The following is a 16,946-nucleotide window of genomic DNA, read 5'->3' as shown; positions in this document are numbered from 1 at the left end:
GAAATGGATTGAGGAGGCTCCTTCGATTAGGATGTACGTTTGTGGACCGTCAAACCGAGTCCCCTCTATGGTAAATTTGATGATCTTAACACGCAAGGGGGACTCGTCACCGTGAGGAATATATTGACAGTTTTATAGTGTTTTTAGTCAGATTCTTTTGATTTAAGCGATTTTAACATAACGGTAAATATTAATATAACATCTCTGGGTAACTGTCTGAAAGTGGCAGAGTGGTCTTGAAAAGGAGGAAAATGAGGGGAAGATATCAACGGGTTAATTGCCGTCTCGTATTAATTTTGGAGGGGGGGGGGCGATCGGATCACGAGGAGTATATTCCTCGTGGTACCGTGTAAGTCCCCTCCTATGGGATTTTTTTTGGGGGAAAATATTATATATATATTGTAAATCAATCGATTTGTTCGATCCAGTTCGATGGCACAAATACGACACTACTGGACAAAGATCCTAACAATTATAGAACTTGTCTTGTTGCTCTGTTCGCCAGCAGTTTGAGGATATGGAATCCCGCGGCACATTACTCACAAGAGCTCTCACATTTTGCGCATATGCCACTTACCCGATCGATCCACGAACAATAATTATTCAACAAAAAAAAAAAAAAAGAAGATGTCCATTGACTTAATATCAGCTCTCAAACTCAGAACTGTTATCAAAAACGAAATGTGAACCATCTAAAAATTCATAGTTATAAAAAATATCTATAAAGATATATTAAGCAACAAAATAAATAATATCATATTCAAGAAAAGGATAATGTGCACCAAACGCCCTGAAACAACATTCCCAATTTGAGAGCCGAACTATTGCGGCAACACCAATGGCCATGTTATGGTTAGATAAACTTAACCTTAACACAGGGAAGTGCTAATTTTCAGACTCCATTTCTGCACTCCTTCATTTCATTCATTTCATTTCATTTCTTTATTGTGTCCATATAGGATAATTGTTTATATTTACATTAACAATCTTGCTTCAACATAATAAACATAGTAACAACATATAATTGACAATCATAGGGCCCTGTTTTAGTATACATTCAATATAATATACATGATCATGATGAATATACTTGTTACTCTTTCTTCATTTTCTCCTTCTTCTTCTTCTCCTCCTTCTTCTTCTTCTTCTTCTCTCTATTCTTACATACACTCCCTTTTCTTTTATTCTTATATGCGCTAATCTGAAGTAGGTATTTTGTTTAAAAAATTATTCCTTGATATGGTATAACAGTAGGGGTACAACAGTAAAGTAAGTATACTGGAACAAAATATATATTCGTGTAACATGTCAATAAGGAATTTTGCATAGTTTTCACATTCTCTGCTCGAGTCTTTACTGGATTTCATTAACAACTCTTATGGAAAGTGGAATGAATGAATTAATGCGGCGACTAGTTCTTGCTTTAAAAGATCTCAATCTTCGTCCGCTTCTCAGGTATATGTACTGGTCATTAAGGGGGTGGGTTAGATCAGACATAATGGATAGCGCCTTAGATACTACTTTTTCCTTAGTCTGTAAGGAAAGAGTAGTATCTAAGGTCAACAGTATGGTTCATTATTTTGTTGGCTTGTTTTACAACCCTTCTCAGCTTTTGTTTGTCACTTTACCTCTCTTTACAGTCTCCTGATGATAATTTTGTAAATGATATTATTATACCAAACTGTTATACAAAGGTACCCAAGTGTATCTAGAATAGATCCCACCACACTGTGGCATTACATGAAAACGAAATGCAGATCACCTCGCAAAAACAAGCACTACAGCAAGAAATCATAATTTTAAAAAATCGGTTATTTTTATCTGAAATGAAAGCGTTGTTAAAATCAGAACTGTAAAATAAATGGAAACAAAGATGGGAAAATCATATTGACACAAGGCCTTTCAAACCAACACTTTTATGCATACTGAATATAGACAGCGAAGTATCATTCGCAGACTCGGAATATGGCTTAAATGCAGACCCCGCCAAAGTATGGTCATCCCGAACAACCCCTAATAGTGAAACCTGTACTGCCATACCCCTGAAACAATTATTCATTATTTAATAGAATGTCCAAAATATACAATAGAATGAGCAATGTTGATGACATAAGGCAATATAGTTAAGTCCAGCGAAATAATATGAGTCATAAAATCAATAGAAAAAGCAGTCAAAAAAGCTCTAGTTTGCTTCCTTTGCGCTTTGATCTTTAGCCCAACGTAACGCAACGTAACGCATCGGTCTGGCAAGAAATTATCCACTCCCAGTGATCTGGCCTATGGATCTAAGATCTCAATCCTGTTTTTATCAAAAAATTGTGTGAATAATCAAAATTTGCCGTCTATTCCTTGTCAATCTCGGCGAATGTTTTGTATTATTTTTATACACTATTGAACAATGCAACTGTATATTGTATTCTTTTACATGATTTTAAAAATATGCAACTATGTACAGAAAAAACGGAACCGAGAAGTTTTATCATGACTTAATCACAATTATAATTGATAAATGACACATATTTGGAAAGCTTAGATCCTCCTCTTTCATATTCCACGTATCAGTGATTAAAATGAATTTGAAGAGAGGAAACCAAAAAGTCATTTGGCGGACGGTATCTTAATTTCAAGGAGAAAATCACATTTCTAGAAAGTTGAGTTTCTGCCCTTTCATATGACACCTCAATCAGGAAAAATGAGCAAGAAATAACAAAGTTCTGTTAGTTTAAAGTAGTGCTTGCCTTTCCATAATTTGATGAAGCGAGTTCGTTTTTACTGGCTGCCTGCCGTAGCAACAAACAGAGTTGACAAAAGAATTAACTCCATTTCGTGGACAATCAGCCGTAGACGAAGGACTTCATGCATGACTGATTGTCAACGAAACGGAGTTAAGTCTGTTGTCAACTCTGTTTGTTGCTACGGCAAAATGACTTTTTGGTTTCCTCTCTTCAAGTTGCATCAAATGAAAGAGGAAGATCTAAGCTTTCCAAATATGTGTCATTTATTAAATATAAATGTGACTAAGTTATGATAAATCATTGATAACTCTCGGTTTCGTTTTTTCTGGAACGCACTGTATTGTACACTTTCATATCATTTTTTAACAATTCAACTATATATTGTATACTTTAATAAAATATGAACAATTCAATTATATATTGTTCACTTTGATAACGTTTGTTTAACATTGCAACTATATATTGTATACCTCATTGTGATTTTGTGAACAATGCAACTATATTTTTTACACTTTAATACAATTTTAAACAATGCAACTAGTATACTTCAAGACAATTTTGAACAATGCAACTTCATGTCGGTAAACTTTATTAGTATTAGTTTTTGGATTGTTCTACAAGGATTTGTTCTCTCAAAAACCGAATTAATGGGGAAAAAAAAGATGTATAGTTGTATATTCCTGTATTCTATGTCCAATCGAGTATATACTAAATAAATACACCTCTACCCTTGATTGGGCTGCCAATTGCATGTACACTCAAATTATCCGAAGGGGAAAAAACATGGGGATCAAGAAGGCAGAGCATTAAACGAAAACAAAACATAATCAAAGAAAGGGAATATAATTCTGTCCTTCGCGTACCGTTATTTTGAAGTGACCGCATTTTTATTCGATGTCCATCAAACAAGTTCTATGCAAGCCATGCTTTTGAGTATGAGCTTTAAAATAAAAAAAAGGATTATTTAAGTGAAGAAGCGAAAAAGATCGAGTTAAAAAAAAAGTAGAAGACATTTTTCACGCCTTACGCGAATAGTGTACAATGTATTATGCGGTTGTCCGACATCAAAAATAAAAAAAAACTAAACGAGGGGTGGGTGCATACAGCAGGGGCGGATCCAGGGGGGTCCGAGCCCCTCCCCCCTGGGAAAAAAAACATGTAAAAACATGTGATTTTTTAGCTTTTTGGGGGGATGCCCCCCCCCCCTTGAGCGCCAGGGGGCAAATTTTCGAGGGCCAAAAAAAAATATGCTCACTACCCCCCCCCCCCCCCCCCCCCCACTGAGCGAGTTTTCGGGAGCAAAACAAATAAAAAAAATTGGGCCCCCTCCCCTGAGAAATCCTGGATCCGCGCCTGGCATATTGGTAAGGAGCAGAAAACGATGTTATTGGGAAATATTTATTGCGGGCATATCTGCTTTGCTGAAATGTTGATAGACCGGCCCTAAATCTAAAATATCGAGCGGCCTCGGGGGGGGGGGGGGGGGGGGGGCTCCCCGAACTCCACTATGCCAACTGGTCCCTGGTGGTCAACGATTTTGCGAAAATCTTAACAAATGTTGCTCGAGGAATTTCAAAGGTTGAAGGGTAGGAGAGGGTAAGTTGACAAGGAAATCAAATATTGGGCGCAAAAGTACAAGCCCATCAATGACTTCTTCCACTCTCCCAAATCTAACTCAGTCTGTCTCTCCTCCAAAATTCATCTTCACTTGACTTTTGGGCGACTCTGTATATTAGTGTAGGTTTCTCCTCAGATTCCTCATAAAACATTGAGATATGCAAGGTGTGTTATTACACATCAAATCGAATTTGAAGCATAAGAAACTGCAGACACATCCATCCCTGGAGATTTACCCCTCCCATCCTGAGAATATGGTAGAGATTTGAAAAAACCCTCATGGCATTATGGTGCACATTTTTTATGAGATTTGAAAGACATCTGAAATAAATGAATAAATAAATAAATATTGGGGGTGTTGGAGTGGGGTTCCCCGTCCCAATCTGAGCAAATTCTGAGACTTAAGGCCCACCAGGTGTGTTGATATGCACAATTGCACTAAATTTCGTACTATGATTAGGTAGTCTGTCATAAACAGATCAGCTATTGATTTCGTCAGAATTTTCTTTCTTTATTTATTTTTATGTGTCCCGCTTTTCTTTTTTGTGCCGGTAATAACTCAGGATCGGTACGGTCAATTTCTTTCAATTTTGGCAAAGTCATATATGTCATTTTCAAGGTCATCAGGCGCCATTTTTTTTTTTTTTTTTTTTGTACTTTCAAGTTATTGTCATATCTTCATAACAGAAAGTCACTTCTCATTCATACTTAGCATGATCAAGGTCAATATCCGTCAATATCAATGTACAATGTATCCAGTTTTGTTGAGAATTATTTGAACAATATGTATTTGATTTGAAAGAAAATAATAAAAAATTATCTTTCAAAAAAAAAGTGTGTTCATCGGTGTGTTTCTATAATGTGTAGTATCTTATTATATATATTGTTATTGTTTTGTAATCTTGTTATTTATTATTATGTTAGGGGACTATTATTTACAAGTTTTTTCAAACTCCCTTTTTAGTCTCGAAGTGATGGTAGTGAGGAAAATCTGCACACAAATTGTATGCGATTTTTCATTCACTACCGTCACTTTGTGAATATAGGGACTATATAGCTGCACCCATCTTGTCTAGAAATTCACACAAAAAGTCAATATTTCAAGGTGTTGGATGCATAGTTAGGATTTCAAAATTTACATGCATATTAATATTCGCACAATTCAAAGATTATGCATAATAATAATAATAATAGGCATTTCTATAGCGCCGTCTCTAGATAATTCTATTCCGAGGCGCGATTTATTATTACCCCGGCTTTCGCCTAGCTGCGGCCGTTTGTACAGCGCTCCAGCATTTCAAGGAATTAATTCCTGCCAGGTACCGATTTACATCACCTGGGTTGAGTGGGGCAAATGTAATCTGACTGGTTGAACAATACAGTATAGAAGAGTGTCAGAGATTATAGGTTCAGAGTGCAGGGCAAGTGTATGTGTATCTCTGTTTCAATACAGAATGCAAATAATTTCTCCTTTGTATATTATATCCTCAAGTTCTTTACAATCTGATGACAAGAAGATATGAATAGTATCAGCATGTAGTTACATACAGAGGAAATGAAACTGCTTGGTAAAGGCTATATCTTTTAACTTTATCTGCATCAAAATAAAATTCATGAACAAAATACACTGCATTCATTTGCCATTGAAATCTATTAAATGGACTAGATTTACATTACAATTATGCAAGATTATATATGACTTAAGAAAAAAATTATATTTGTATTGCATACATATTATACAAAGATCTTCATTTGCTGGTTTTTACTGGGCTTTGGGAATCCTTCCACACAAGTATGCAAATGGAAGACGAAAGGCTAATGCTGATTTGCATTATCCTTACATCCTGGGTTCCATTCTACAATGAAGCATTTAACCTATAATCACCACAGGGAATTGTCTGCTTGGATGATGGGGTCAGTATGTTATAATTAGGAGAATTGGTTAAACATGCAGAGGGACACTGTAACATTCATAATGATTAGGAACTGTACAAAAAGGTAATATAGATCCACATTGCACTGCCTCTATAAATTTAGGCAAAAAATTGGTCACAAGCAATAAATATCACTGTGGAAAGGATTATCAAATGATATATTGTCTGGCTGCCTAGTCAATAAAACACTGATATATTATCCTAACATGTGCACTTGAAACAATAAACAATGAATAAGCACACTTAAGATATAGGGACCAAGACTAGGCTGTGTAGCTATAAACGTTTTGTAAGAAATGGGTATCTATAGCAACCATACAGTACAAGTAGATATAAAAGATCATCTCAAGTTCTGACAATGATGAAGAAAACAATAATCAATTTAAAGGAAATAAAACAAATTCTATATAAATAAAATCCAACAAAATCATCACCATATATACATATGTGAAAATAAATAGCATCTGCAATTCTGAAAGAAAATGCATAAACGAATGAGAAGTACCAGAATAAACAAAGTATTCCATGGAATGTGAAAGGTTCGTTCAGACCATGTTCACTGCCTATTGGTAAAGTTGTCCAATGTGTGCATATCCAAGTTGTAGATGTTTGGAGTTTTGGCAACCACCTGAACATGAAGACCACGTTTACTGATTCGCTTGAATAACATTTCGATTAAGAAACTGTACTAAAGCAACCTGTACAAACTTTATAAAGACCATCTGATTATATAGGTGAAATGTGACGTCATCAAAAATCTATTTTGGGAATTTCTCAATTTTCCTATAGAAACTCAGTGTTATATTGCTCTGGTTCATAACATTACGAGCCAGAGCAATATAACGCTGAGTTCCTATAGGACATCCATTTATTCAGATGGTCATATCTCAGCCAATATTTAACATATTCAATTGGTTTTTGACATTTGGACATTATTTTTTGATGCTCTTTTGGAAAATGAAGAAAAAATTGAGAAATTCTAAAAATAGATTTTTATGATGTCATAGCTTCGGTACTCTAAACAGGCATTATTTTCTCCCTTGAGCAGTCTTTATGTATAGGTCTCACTGCACTAGCTATATGTCCAATGAAGCGTTTAGTTCATCATCATCGAACTCTCTCTCATCGTCGTCATCAATCTCTCTCTCCTCATCGTTCTCCATGTTTTGCAAGCGACTGGATTGCAGTAAGGTGGCACGGGGGTTCTTCAGGAGCTGCTGGATTACATCATGAGAAACAAGTGTTCTCGATGTATCTGTAAAATTATGAATTACAATATTATAGCTCATACAGTTTCCTTTTCTCTTCTTGTTACATTCTAACAAGCTTTCACCTGTATATAGAAATCACAGGTGTATAGAGAACATATTTTCCCTATTTCTCTTGGTCAGAGCTTCTCATTGAATCCTAAATGAAAAGTCCACCGAGACTGCGTAAAGTGGTCTTTACACACAGGCTTGACAGTATGATCTCTATCTCTCCCGTTGTTTTTCCAACCCTCCCACTATCTCATGCCCCATCTCTCTTCATCTGCATATCTATTAATTGCTATGTCTTTGGGCCTTTAAAAGTTTATTTTTTTCAATGGCATAACCTTAACATCTATCTATTCATTTTTTATATTATTTCTATGTAAATAATTCAACACAACATATGGTATTACTTTATTATGATAATTTTTTTCTCTTCCAACTGGTCATGAACTTAAACCAGAGATAAATACTTGATGCTAGTAGCACAGGAGGGATGAATTTGACAATGGGTTAGACTTACTCATACTCATTTCAGATCTGGGTGAGTCATCCATAGAAAATGCAAGTTGCGATGCCGAGTCCCTCCCCGTCATCATAGTGGTTGTGGTCCTGCTACTGGCACGACTGCTATCAGCATTTTCTATTGCAAGTAGCCCAAGGCTGGCTTTGGCCTCTGAGAGAAGCTGTTGCAGGGCATCATTGGAGAGTTTCCCACCAGGGGGTGCCCCCGACGACATCTGGCTGCCCCCCTGCCCAGGCAATCGAGGGGACGCTTGCTGACTGCTCGCTCTCGGAGACGACTGGTTGGATTGTAGCGTTGAGGGGGTTTGTTGGAGTCGGGGCGAAGTGATTTCCGTCAGGGTTCTGTCACTGGCATCAGAGCAGCGTTGCAGAAGGGAGTTCAGCTGAGCCTTTGATAATGATGGTGATGATATCTTTGAAAGGAAAGGTTAAAAGATGAAATGTACAACAAAAATATTTGTGTCAACAGGAGAAGCATTTGCATGAAGTTATCTCTGAAACTATTTTTCTTCACCTTGTTAGGGCAGATACCTACGGTAGTTATTGTACTTTTTAATGTCCACCTTTCAAACAGATAGCACATGAGGGGAAAGTGGGATGGAACTATTGTCAATGCAATTTTTTGTTTACTAAAACTACTTAGAATACTATACTTTTTTGATAAAAATCCTACATTTATTGTGTTGTATAGCAATCTAAACACACTTCAAGAAATTAATGGCTTGAAAATATAATTATTTTGTAGATAATCTCAGGAATAGGACCCCCTTAAGGTGACCCTCTTACCTCATTATCAACTTGATTTTGAAGGCTGACAAGTTCCTGCTCTATGTTTTTGAGTCTCTGCTGCTGACTTTGCTCTATCTTGGTGTCCTTGAGGATGCGCTCGCCAAGGTCAAATGCTGCTGGGTTGAATGACTCACGTCTGTCTCCAAGCTGCAAGAATGACGTGTTTATACAATGGTCAATTATTTATTTATCTACCTTTTATTCATTTTCTTTACCCAGGGTTACTTTATGAGATATAAAATCACTGTTTATACATTCAGACTACCAAAAGATGCTTCAAATAAACATAACTGAAATTAAACAAAACAAAATTTAATCTAAATTGAATAATTGCAAGATTCACATACAGGGAGTGAGGTACAGAACATTTTAACAATATTTGTGATTAAGGGGTTTAACACAGACACTTACTTTGTACATTTCTAATTGCCAACACTTAGAAATAAATAATTCAGTTAACAAAAATCAGCACTTAGTATGTGATTTTTTAAACATGCAGGTTTTGGTAAGGTTTGATCATTATACCCGTACAGACAAACTTAACCTTCTGATATTGCTGGGTCCATTCAATTATACTGTGAAAGATATATATGTAAAACAAATACCATAGAGGGGGTGCTACAGATGTCCATGAAATCGTCAGATGGGAGAAGGTTCTTTAGTTTCTCATCAATGTCTTGTAAAAGCATCTGACTGTCAGCATCCGGTGTGTAGCCAGACCCAGGGATGTGTTTCAACTGAAGACTGTTCCCAGAAGAACCCTTCAAGAAAGTAAAAAGTATAGAAACAAATATCACATACGTATACATCATCAAATGAGAAAAGAAACGTTATGATATAATGTAATAACAAGTCAATTTCATGAAATATTTTTGTCATTTAATTGAGCACACAAAAATACAGATCAACCGATTCAAAATGAAAGCACACATAAAAATATTCATATAATACTGACTAGCTTTAAGGGAGATAAGAGAAATAATTCAAGAGCATAATCATATCCCCAAGTCATAGACAAGGACAATATTGTTATCAAGGACATACAACCTCATATCATTCCAAACAATGAGCTAGTCAATATAATGACTTCTTTAAACCTGTATTATACACTCATTAGCATCACTTTATCTAAAGCACAAGTTTCTGGATGCAAGATAAGAGAAATATGAATGTTGTAGACTGGCCAGTACGGCACACGGTAAGTGAGCGTACTTATTACTTGTCCATAGAAGGACATGATAGCCTGAAAAAGAAACCATCAGAGAATTTAAACAAATCTTACCTCATCTGGTTCACCTGCAAGAACAACAACCTCTGAGAGCATATCTTCAAGCCTCTTTTTTTCATCGTCTGTCATGGCGATCAGATTACCCGCATCCGATGCCAACTGAAAAGACAGAGAAGGGTATCATGGTTATTTACTGTATGGTTATTTATCTGTATTGGTACTTGAATGCACCCCTTATTTAAAAAATTTCGGGGGCTACTTTTCAAGCTTGCTTGCATGAAAATAACACTCTTTAATTTGTTTTGCATTGAACTCTATGCAAATTGTGGAGGCTCTTTTATGACTTTCGGGGGCTCTTTTTGGCATTTCGGGGGCTACATCGCCCCAAGCCCCCGTGTATTTTTTTCCCTGAGTCATTGCACTAGAGCCCATTCATATACAATCGCTTCTTATTGGATATGAACTTAACAATGTGTCTTTCTGAAAGTTTGAGGGAGACAAAATATGAGATGAGCTTATTAGTTCTTCAAGGTCACTGATATCTTGTTAATTGCATTCCTCTTTGATTACAAATTGTGACAAAGAGATCACTCATCAATTATTTCTTGTAGATTTCTCCTTTCAAGTAATTAACTCTGTGGACTTGTAAGTTAAAGTAGTTTGGTAAATGTCGACATTTCCTTATCATATTTTCCACCAGTCTGTCTCTCTCTCTCTCTCTCCCTCTCTTTCTCTCCTCCACTATTACTATCTTTTAATGTCTTTGTTTTTCATACTTTTCCATTTTATATTAAAAACACGTTCCCATAAAACTATAACTTATTTCTACATCTCTGTTGTAGGCAAATACATGACAGATACATATCAAAAGAACTCCACAGATTTGGGGAAAAAGTCTTGTGTGAAAATTACTTCTCACTTCTCATGACTGGTAACTGTAGTTTTTATATACCCTCACCTGAATATTTCTGTGAATGAAATCTGGTTCATCTTCTTTCCTACCCTGGTTGCTTGCCCCTGGTGGTCTAGGTCTTCTAAGGTGATCCCTTGGGGATGTCTTAGAAGCTCTTCTACTCTGACCTACTGTCCTCCCTGAAAATTAGGAATAAGAACAAGTGATGAAAACTGTATTTCTTTGTAACAGATCTTTAAGAATCATGTTAAAGTACTTGGGCAACTCCAAGGCATTTTGTCTCATATGTAGTTGACCGTGTCAAAGATGGAAGTATACTAAGAAGACTGTTTTGAATAGATTGATAGCCCTAATATAACTGGGATAGGACCAAATATCAAGGAAAATAATATTGTTCATATTAAATATGTTGATATACTTCATAAATATTTGGGGGACAGAATGGTCTAAAAAATGTATGGTAGTTTGATTTTTAAATACACCCTTTCACGGTTAAAAGAGTGCGCATGCGCTGACATTGGCGCCATTTTAAATTACGAGTAACCAAAGTTGTTTACTTGCAATTGCGCAGGCAGTGACACAACATTACATGGGCATCTGAAAACATTGATGATGCAATGTTTACTCGCAAATTAAAATGGCGGCCTTAAAGGGATCCGATAACTTTGTCTTTAAATCAAATCAAATAAAATCTCTCTTTCTCTCTCCATTCCAGTTTTCTGATATCCCTACACATGTCTTATTTGTGGCTATAAGAAAGAAGGTATCATCAAATCAAAATTATAATATATTTCTTTTAGCTCTCATAATTATGACAATGCCTTCAAATTAATATACAACAAGATCAGCAAACGTTCTCATAAACAAATCTGATAATGAGAAAGGAAAATCTTGAGACCTACATATACATGTAGGAAAGACAGGTGCTTAAATACAAATATCATCCAATTTCCTAAATGTTTACAATATTTGTTTGTGAAAAGAGAAACCTACCAGGACTGGAATGTTCACTCGATGATGAAGTTTTATGAGATGGACTGCTGCCCTCTGGTGGCTGCGTAGCAAACACAGGAGTTGAAGGAATGTCTTCCATGTTCACTCCTAAATGTCAAAGAGAACCACAGTATTAGAAGTCATCAAAATTATTAATGACATAAACAAACTGAACCCTTTTACGGATCGACGGATTAGGTGACAAATATAAAGATGAATTACTGTGTTTGAGCTTGGGTTGGTTGGAATTCTTTATATGTTTATGGCTGGTTATATTCCTGAACCTGAAAACAAATATTCAATTAAAATTCATTTCAGCAGTGAAGTTATGTACATACTAAGCTTCAAATATCAATTTTGAGGTAAATACAGCTGAAGCCTCATTCACAGATGAAGAGGTAAACATCCTCAATAGGGACAAGCTGTGGCTTATTGTTATCATCACTTAAGTATAAATGAGGGGCAAGTGGAGAGAAAAGAGTAGCAGTGCGCAACAGAGGCTCATATGAGTACTTATTAATCTGTGTGTCTTAATCAAGACTCAGAAATGTGAAGTCCCACTATACTGACATCATTTTATTTTTCTGTATTTTTTGTAAAAAGGTGGCTTAATGCATGTCTGCATCTTGAGTAAATGAGGTCTAACAAAGCTTGTATAGCTCACAAACCTTCATCATGACTGACAGGTGGTACCAATGCCAGGAATCGAGTGGTGTTCTCTGAAGCCTCTTTAGACTTTCCTCCTCCCTCCTCCTTGATAGCCTCTAGCTCCACCTCCAGCTGATAATGGAGCATCTTCCTCTGCCGTTTCACCTCCTTCTCCCTCGTTACCCTTGTGTTCAGGATGCGATCCAGCTTGCGCATCTTCTTGATGGCCTTCTTCAGCTCCGGATCCGTGATGGCTGCTAGGTCTGCATCCGGATCTTCCTCTTCCTCCTCTTCCTCCACATCTTGCCTACTCTCCCGGTTCTCACTTCTGCGTCCCCTGGACGAGCTCCTACCGGATCTGTCCTCATCAGTTCGGTTGAGATGAGTTAACTCTCTCAGGTTGCTTGGATCATCGGTGTCAGGGAGACTACCATCCATGCTTTCATTGTCACCTTTGGCAAGGAGGAGGAGGTCCAGATTATGCAGTCTGTCCTGGACCCTGCAAGCATTAAACACTCCTCCACTTCTACCAAAGTCATTGATATCCTCCTCCTCCCCATTTCCTACTTCTTCATCTTCAGAAGAGTTGAGGAACTCAACCACAGCCAGATCATTATCCTATGAAGGAAAAAAAAAAAAAAAAATGTGATACAGTCATAATTGGCACAAATTTACTATTCGAAAAATACAATAAATCAATCACTTTGACATTTCAAAATAACATAAATGTTTGAACTTTGAATTTTACAGCATGTCTGCATTTATAACTAGTTTTACCCTGTGTAAAGCAAACTTAGAAGAGATAAGTCTAACTCTGCGAAGAATGGTATAAAGATAATTATCTCACAGTCACAATGATGTTATGACAAAATTAAATATTTGGGCAATCCTCACTCATTTACTTTTCAGTGCTCATTGTTTTCTTTGAGATTTTGCTCATTACACGTACGGTACATTGCGTGATAGCTCTGTCCTTAACAGGATAGGATTTAGGATTTTCAGCAAACTCCATCATTCACTCACTTCTTGCAGCAGTATGTCAGGATCAGGTGGCAGTAACTCCAGTGAACTACTGGCAACACTGAGAGACCTATTAACTGGGCTGTTGAGCGATACCCTGCTACCTGGTCTGTATCTAGAGTTTCTAGCAGGCCTGGTGATATCATCTAGACTGCCTCTAGTGATGTCCATGCTGGACGGATAGACTCCTGGAAAGGAATGACAGCAAATTAACAATTTTAATTCAGAACATTTGCAGTGTGGCAGAGTACCAATGTATATTTGATTTTCCAGTCTGATGGCAGGCTTGGTAGTCATGTCATTTTATGAACAAATTTGCAGAACCAAGACCCACTTTTAAAGGCTATTGTGTAGAGTCCCTAAAGTCTACACTCTATACCACTTTTTAATAAATGATTTTGAAAAAAAATATTGATGTCAAAATGATCTTGTATGAGATCTAGATGATAATTTAAAGTGCATGGATCATTTGACAATATTTCACTGTTAGATAGATTACAATAAACTTGGGTTAAAAAAAACCGCTCTACTAGATCTGGTTTCTTTTTTTCCACACAACTTATTGTAAGTCGAGACCAAATTTTGATCTACCGGTATATACATGTAGGTGTACCTAGACATGACTAGACCTCTATAAATTTTGAGACCACACCATCAAAACCATCAAGATTTAAAACACTGCATTTGGAAAGTTATCTGAGGTTTCTAGCACTCAACAGTACATGATACCATCGACCCAAGACTAAAAGGAAAAGCCCCCCCCCCCCCTCCCCCCTCCTTTTATTTCCTTGCGCGCTCATGAAATTTATAAACAGGATGGTAGATATTCAACTAACAGGCATAAGCCCTACCCCGCCCGCCCCCCCTCAAAATATTATACAAATAACGCATGTCCCAGAGTGCAATAGCGGTGAATGCAGTACGCGCGAGGTTTCTTTAGATTGGTGCCGCTCTGTGCAACGAGCCGCTTGCGGCGAGTTGACAGTGCGAACCATCTGAAGAAACCGAGCGTACACTGCATTTACGTTTCGCACAACAGGGTCAAGTGAGTTATTTGTTTTATAAAATAGCGACACAAATAGCAACAAACGAAACTTTAGATCTAATAAGTTAGAGTCTACGAGAGTTTGATCTAGATCTATAGATCTATATCTAGAGTTATGTTGGTTCTAGACTAAGACCTTGCAGGCTTACCAAAAAGTCAATGGGATTCATTGCCTTGATTAAAAATAAAATCCATACAGTTGGTCTAGAGACGAGTCTACATCAGACAGCTGAAATTCCTGGCTTCATTATAAAATCCAAAAGTCAAAACAGGCCTAAATCCAAGGCAAAAGTAAAATAAATATTTGCTTTTTAATAATACCCCGTTGGCCGCTCTAGCTAGCTAACTAGAGCTAAGCTACGCGTACGTTGCGCTGGGGATCATGGTGGAGCGTACAATATTAGCTACGCGTAGCCTACAATAATTGCAATGCACTCGAGGGAGCGCGTACTAGATGTACGCGCGCGCCGCACTGGATCTCCATGGTCACGTGCATTATAACTTTTTGTCGCGCTTTTTCTGCACTCATTTCTGCAAAATCGTGCTTGCATCAAAAATTTGTCAATGTCATGTGACGCGTATTGACCAATCACGATGCTTAAAATACTAGAGCCATTTTATAAATTCCCATACGCCTATGATTTCGATGCCCCCATGCTAATTTTTATTTTTTTATGGGTCGATGCATACAAAATTGCATTCTGTCGCCACATGCTGGTGCTACTGTAAACGACTTTTTTATGACTTATAAAAAAAAAATTACTTTTAGATGCAGCGGCACGCACGCCGATTGGACATCAAATTCTTTAGATACCGATATCTCTGGAATCCTTTGAAGATAAATTTTCTAGATGTCTAGATCTAGTTGAACCAATTTGTAGATAAAACTTTGCCGTCCAGTAGGTCTAGGTAATAATTGAAGTAAACCTAGACTCTAGATCTAAATAAATTTGTGTAGACTCTAGGCCTATAGATCTCTAGAATGTGAGAAATCATGGAGCGAATAGATTTTCTAGATCCATCACATTTTCTAATACTAACTGTTACTGTTAGACCCTAGATCTAGATCTAGATCTAGAGTCTAGACCTAGGCCTATTATAATTTTCTAAATCTCCGCGAACTTTGGTCACCCCTTCAAAGTAGACTCTACTCTCTACAGTTAGGTCTAGATCTAGTTAGACTAGACCTAGTTGTAAGTTGTAATTCCTGTTGACATGGTTGAATTACAATCTATGGACTAGTATGAGTACGACTACCGGTATGTCACCGTCCGCAACTCCATTAGACTTGGAGAACACGACGGAGCTCTGCAGTTCCGCCTCGCCTTTGCCGCTGCGGCAAAACTCTCCGAAAAAAACCAAGTGCGACTTTGTCTTCGAAGTTCGAGCTCAACTCAAGTCACAGTCACACTCACAGCTCAGTGTATATCACTTATCAATCCCACGCCTATCAAATTAGCCAAAAACACATGAATCAGGCTATCGCAATGTAATTTTACAAGAATACAGACGTTTAACTTACCAAAAGATCAATTGTTATTGTTTGCACTCGAATATTTGTCTCGTATCGTCAACTACCGGCCGCCAAAGACACAGCGTTCCTGACAACAGCCGCCATTGCATATTTTCACATAAAATCATGGTATCTTCCACTTGACTTATTAAAAAGAAAGTCTAATCAGCAGACTGGATGTCTAGGTTAAAAAAAAAAAATTAAAAAATAATAATAATAATGTCATACCAATATTTTATGAACTAATAAACGGTGACTTGTTTTTCATGTTCATAATAGCAAAAAAGAGAAAGAGAAGTTTGAGAGACAAAAGGGAGACATGAGAAGAAACTATAAACGGCCCTCTCAAACACTGTCCCTTACTCAATTACCTTATTATTTTACACAAAATATCAAGGTCTACATTGGATTCACAAGAATACTGAGTGATGAGTTATAATGAAGCAGATACATGAAAAAAGTTTTAAAAATATTAAAAACATTTCATATTATCCCTTATTTATTAATTTGCTCAATCTGGGCTCGCTAGCCTGAGGGAATATACAAAAGAAATAAGACGCCCCCGACCCCCCCCCCCCCCCCCTCCTCTCTCTCTCTCTCTCTCTCTCTCTCTCTCTTTCTCTCACTCCCCATCTCGATCTGTCACATGTAATATGGTTCAAGGAGCTATATGTATCTTACTTTTAGAAACAAAAGTAGTTGACCTGTGCATATATCTTTTTATAAATATGATATA

The 16,946-nt window shown here is 37.0% G+C and overlaps 1 protein-coding gene across 1 annotated transcript; it reads right to left on the bottom strand.

Annotated features, from left to right (window-relative positions):
* Positions 1 to 7,319: 7,319 nt before the first annotated feature.
* Positions 7,320 to 16,347, bottom strand: LOC579902 (fibrous sheath-interacting protein 1). Its single transcript, XM_779994.5, has 10 exons — positions 16,220 to 16,347; positions 13,656 to 13,840; positions 12,653 to 13,250; positions 11,985 to 12,092; positions 11,037 to 11,170; positions 10,133 to 10,237; positions 9,456 to 9,611; positions 8,848 to 8,997; positions 8,060 to 8,474; positions 7,320 to 7,541 (listed from the first exon to the last, which is right to left on the bottom strand). Exons 2-10 carry the CDS (start codon positions 13,821 to 13,823, stop codon positions 7,363 to 7,365), a joined length of 2,013 nt encoding a protein of 670 aa, XP_785087.2. The 5' UTR covers positions 13,824 to 13,840; positions 16,220 to 16,347; the 3' UTR covers positions 7,320 to 7,362.
* Positions 16,348 to 16,946: the final 599 nt, after the last annotated feature.

The sequence above is a fragment of the Strongylocentrotus purpuratus genome, unplaced genomic scaffold, assembly GCF_000002235.5.
Source record: "Strongylocentrotus purpuratus isolate Spur 01 unplaced genomic scaffold, Spur_5.0 spur5_scaffold_5, whole genome shotgun sequence".
Classification (NCBI taxonomy): Eukaryota; Metazoa; Echinodermata; class Echinoidea; order Camarodonta; family Strongylocentrotidae; genus Strongylocentrotus; species Strongylocentrotus purpuratus.
The sequence above is the reverse complement of the archived record's forward strand: the minus strand, read 5'-3'. Positions and strand labels throughout refer to the sequence as shown.

Coding starts and splice junctions, on each gene's coding strand:
- LOC579902 (XM_779994.5), bottom strand. CDS start 13,823: ATGGACATCACTAGAGGCAGTCTAGATGATATCACCAGGCCTGCTAGA. Junction 13,251..13,655: donor CTGACATACTGCTGCAAGAA/GTGAGTGAATGA, acceptor TTTCCTTCATAG/GATAATGATCTGGCTGTGGT. Junction 12,093..12,652: donor ACCTGTCAGTCATGATGAAG/GTTTGTGAGCTA, acceptor TTTGACATTTAG/GAGTGAACATGGAAGACATT.